The sequence below is a fragment of the Arachis hypogaea genome, chromosome 13 (assembly GCF_003086295.3).
Source record: "Arachis hypogaea cultivar Tifrunner chromosome 13, arahy.Tifrunner.gnm2.J5K5, whole genome shotgun sequence".
NCBI lineage: Eukaryota > Viridiplantae > Streptophyta > Magnoliopsida > Fabales > Fabaceae > Arachis > Arachis hypogaea.
The window spans coordinates 124655483-124658311 of NC_092048.1; the positions used below are offsets into that span (position 1 = coordinate 124655483).

Below are 2829 nucleotides of genomic sequence, written 5' to 3' on the forward strand. Positions count from 1 at the left end.
TGACCATAGTGTAGTGGACCATCCACCAAGTGTAAAAAAAGTATACATAATCTCTCAGATGCAGTGACATTTTTGTTCTGTTTACCCACTTTCAACCCTAACATAACCCAAACTATCCCAGCTAACTTGTAAGGAATCAACGAATTTCACATGAACAAGACGCAGCTAACGTGTTACAGTAATTAAATTTTTCTATGGAAACGGAACCAGAAAAGAGAAAATAAAGAGAAAAACTGAAGATGAATTTTCATTTTGCATGTTTCTCTATTCACTAACAAAATTTCCTGTGATTTACAATTTCTTTTTTTCATTGTTTCTTGTCCATCAAAAGGGCATGATATGGGTAGTTTTGGTGTCATAACAAGAAAGACACGATTTGGAATTTACTCTAAAAATCTTAAGCAAATCTGCGGACATTTGGCGCACAGGAGGCGAACAATTGCTCTGCATCAGTAACAGAATCTTCGTTAAGCCGTTAGCCTTCGTAACCGCTTCTTGCGCCTTCTGGTCACGAAACAGATAGCACACGCTCCACAGAGTCGTCACGGCGTGTTCCGTCGCCGCGCTCGAAACCTTCAGAACCTTGCTCAGTATCGCCGCCACGCACGTGCTGTCCTCGCATATCTCCGTTCTCCCTTCCTTCGTTGACGACACCGTTTCCAGAAGCTTCAGCACCTTCTCCGCAACCGAGGCGCTCACGCTCGATTCCGTTAGAAGCTTCGAGAACGCTTTCACTGCTCCAAGATGCACCAGCATAAACTTATTCCGTTTTGCCGTGGAGATTGCCACCAGGCACGACAAGGCGTTCTCGATCACCGCTGGATCTTTGTCCGGCGCGGTTAGCCTGAGCACTTGGGAAATTAGGCCTTTCTTTTCCCCTATCAAGAGCTTTGATTCCGTATCCATGGCGAGTGATTGCAAAACCCTAGCCGACGAGATCTTCGAATCGGTGCTTCCTCGTTGCAGAACGAGGAGCAGAGAATCCAAGCAGCTGCTGCTCTGGTTCTTGAGCATCAAGGTTTTCAAGGCCTCGCGGTCTTCGATTTTATCCAGAATCAGATTCAACGCCATAACAACCTGCTCAAGGAACTGAAAATCGTCGTCAACATTGAGGAGGAAACCGACCAGCGCAGGCAGGAACGCTTCTATTCTCGCAAGATACTTGCGGTTTTCCTCAGAATCTCGCGCGAAACTGAGGATTTTGGCGAGCGATTCGAGGCGGTCGAGGGGGCGGGACTGCAAGTGGGCGAAGGCGGCTAGGACCTGGTCTTTGGAAAGGAGAGAGTCGGCAGGGTCGGGTGAGTCAGGAGAGTTGCGGAGGGATTCGGACCAGATCTGGATGAGCCTCTGCAGGGTGCGGTTGGGAACGAATTCCTTGGTATGTAGGACCTGCATGGTGGCGGGGCAGGTGTTGTTGCCGTTGTCGAGCCAGCGCTGGATGCTGGAGCGGTCGTAGGTAACGCCGGTGCAGAGGCTGACGGGGGACTTCATGACGTCCAGTGATATAGGGCACCGGAAGAAGCTCGGAACCGTTATGTATAGATCGTCTCTCACCATGGTTCACCGCCACACTCTTGAGTTGAGCGAGAGAAATAGAAATAACGTAGGCTGTGAAGTATGCTGAACGGAAACAGAGAGAGAGAGAGAGAGAGAGTGGTAAGAGGTGGTGCTGACAAGAGAAAGGGGTGTTTAAAGATGTGAGAGAGCGAGTGCGAGTCAAAGGTACGGTGACGTCAGATGATCACTTTTTAGCTTTGAATTTTTTTGTTTCTTTGTTTAGCTTTTTTTTATGAGGTGAATAATATTCGTTGCTTGCTCGGGCATATGGTATGGTATTGTATTTTATAAGTAAGTAATCTTTTGTTTCCTAAAAAATAAAAATATTTGGTTTGGTCTTTGGTCAAAGAGCGAGTGGGGACGAGGCGGGGGAGGAGATGAGGGCCGTTGGATGGTTGGGTTAGTGGGATGAATGGGTGAGATGAGACACGTGCGGGGGAGCGGTGTTTGGGTGGTATGATGAGGGAAAGAACGTGGGGTGGGGGTGGAGGGGACCACCACAGCAAGCAGCTATAATTTGTGATTAAGTTGATTTGATTAATTTGGTTGTTTTCGGTTGGGAGGAGTGTGAGTGCGAATGTGGGCCCAGTAAAGGGTTCGATCGGTCGGGATGATTACATCATCCGGAAGATTGGGGAGTCCAAGCGTGGACAGAGACAACCTTCAACCTGCAACTGATTACACCCGCCACCGGATTGGATTGGATAGGATATATATATGCATGCTATTTAACAGTGACAACTTCAGAGTTAAAAATGGTTGAGATTTCTTGCTTTTACGTATTCCATATCAATATCAATATTGTATTATGGGATCTCTCTTACTCAAAGACCCTGAAATCATGTTCTCCAACACAATTTGTATTCCGAAGAATAGACTTGTATTTCAAACTTCCATTTTTAAAAGGTCTCTCCAGTCTTGATATGGTACTAAGCCTCTTGAGCATTAAATTAAAGTTAGTACGAATTAAAAGGAAAAATGATGACTCATTATATCATATAGAGTCATAATGGCACCGAAAGCATAATATAGGGTAGGAGCACATTTTTTTGCCCCCTTCCAATTGCCATAATGGACTAGCTGCAGAACTATTTATTTCTTTTGAACAAGTACTGTGTACTGTGTAGTTGTAGTATCCCGTCCCAAAAAAAGAAACAAGTAATGTGGTATATTATATATTAATATTCTTCCCTGTAGATATAATTAAAAACTTATCTCGGCAAAACTGCGCAACCCTGCTTTCGCGCAAGAAACTGTGGAGAAAGGTGTATG

The 2829-nt window shown here is 45.4% G+C and overlaps 1 protein-coding gene across 1 annotated transcript; it reads right to left on the reverse strand.

The window, feature by feature from the left end:
* Positions 1–221: 221 nt before the first annotated feature.
* On the reverse strand, positions 222–2515 carry LOC112733132 (U-box domain-containing protein 28). The gene has a single exon (XM_025782003.3). The coding sequence runs from the start codon at positions 1555–1557 to the stop codon at positions 325–327; it is 1233 nt and encodes a 410-aa protein (XP_025637788.1). The 5' UTR covers positions 1558–2515; the 3' UTR covers positions 222–324.
* Between the last annotated feature and the right edge of the window lie 314 nt (positions 2516–2829).

Coding starts and splice junctions, on each gene's coding strand:
- LOC112733132 (XM_025782003.3), bottom strand. CDS start 1,557: ATGGTGAGAGACGATCTATACATAACGGTTCCGAGCTTCTTCCGGTGC.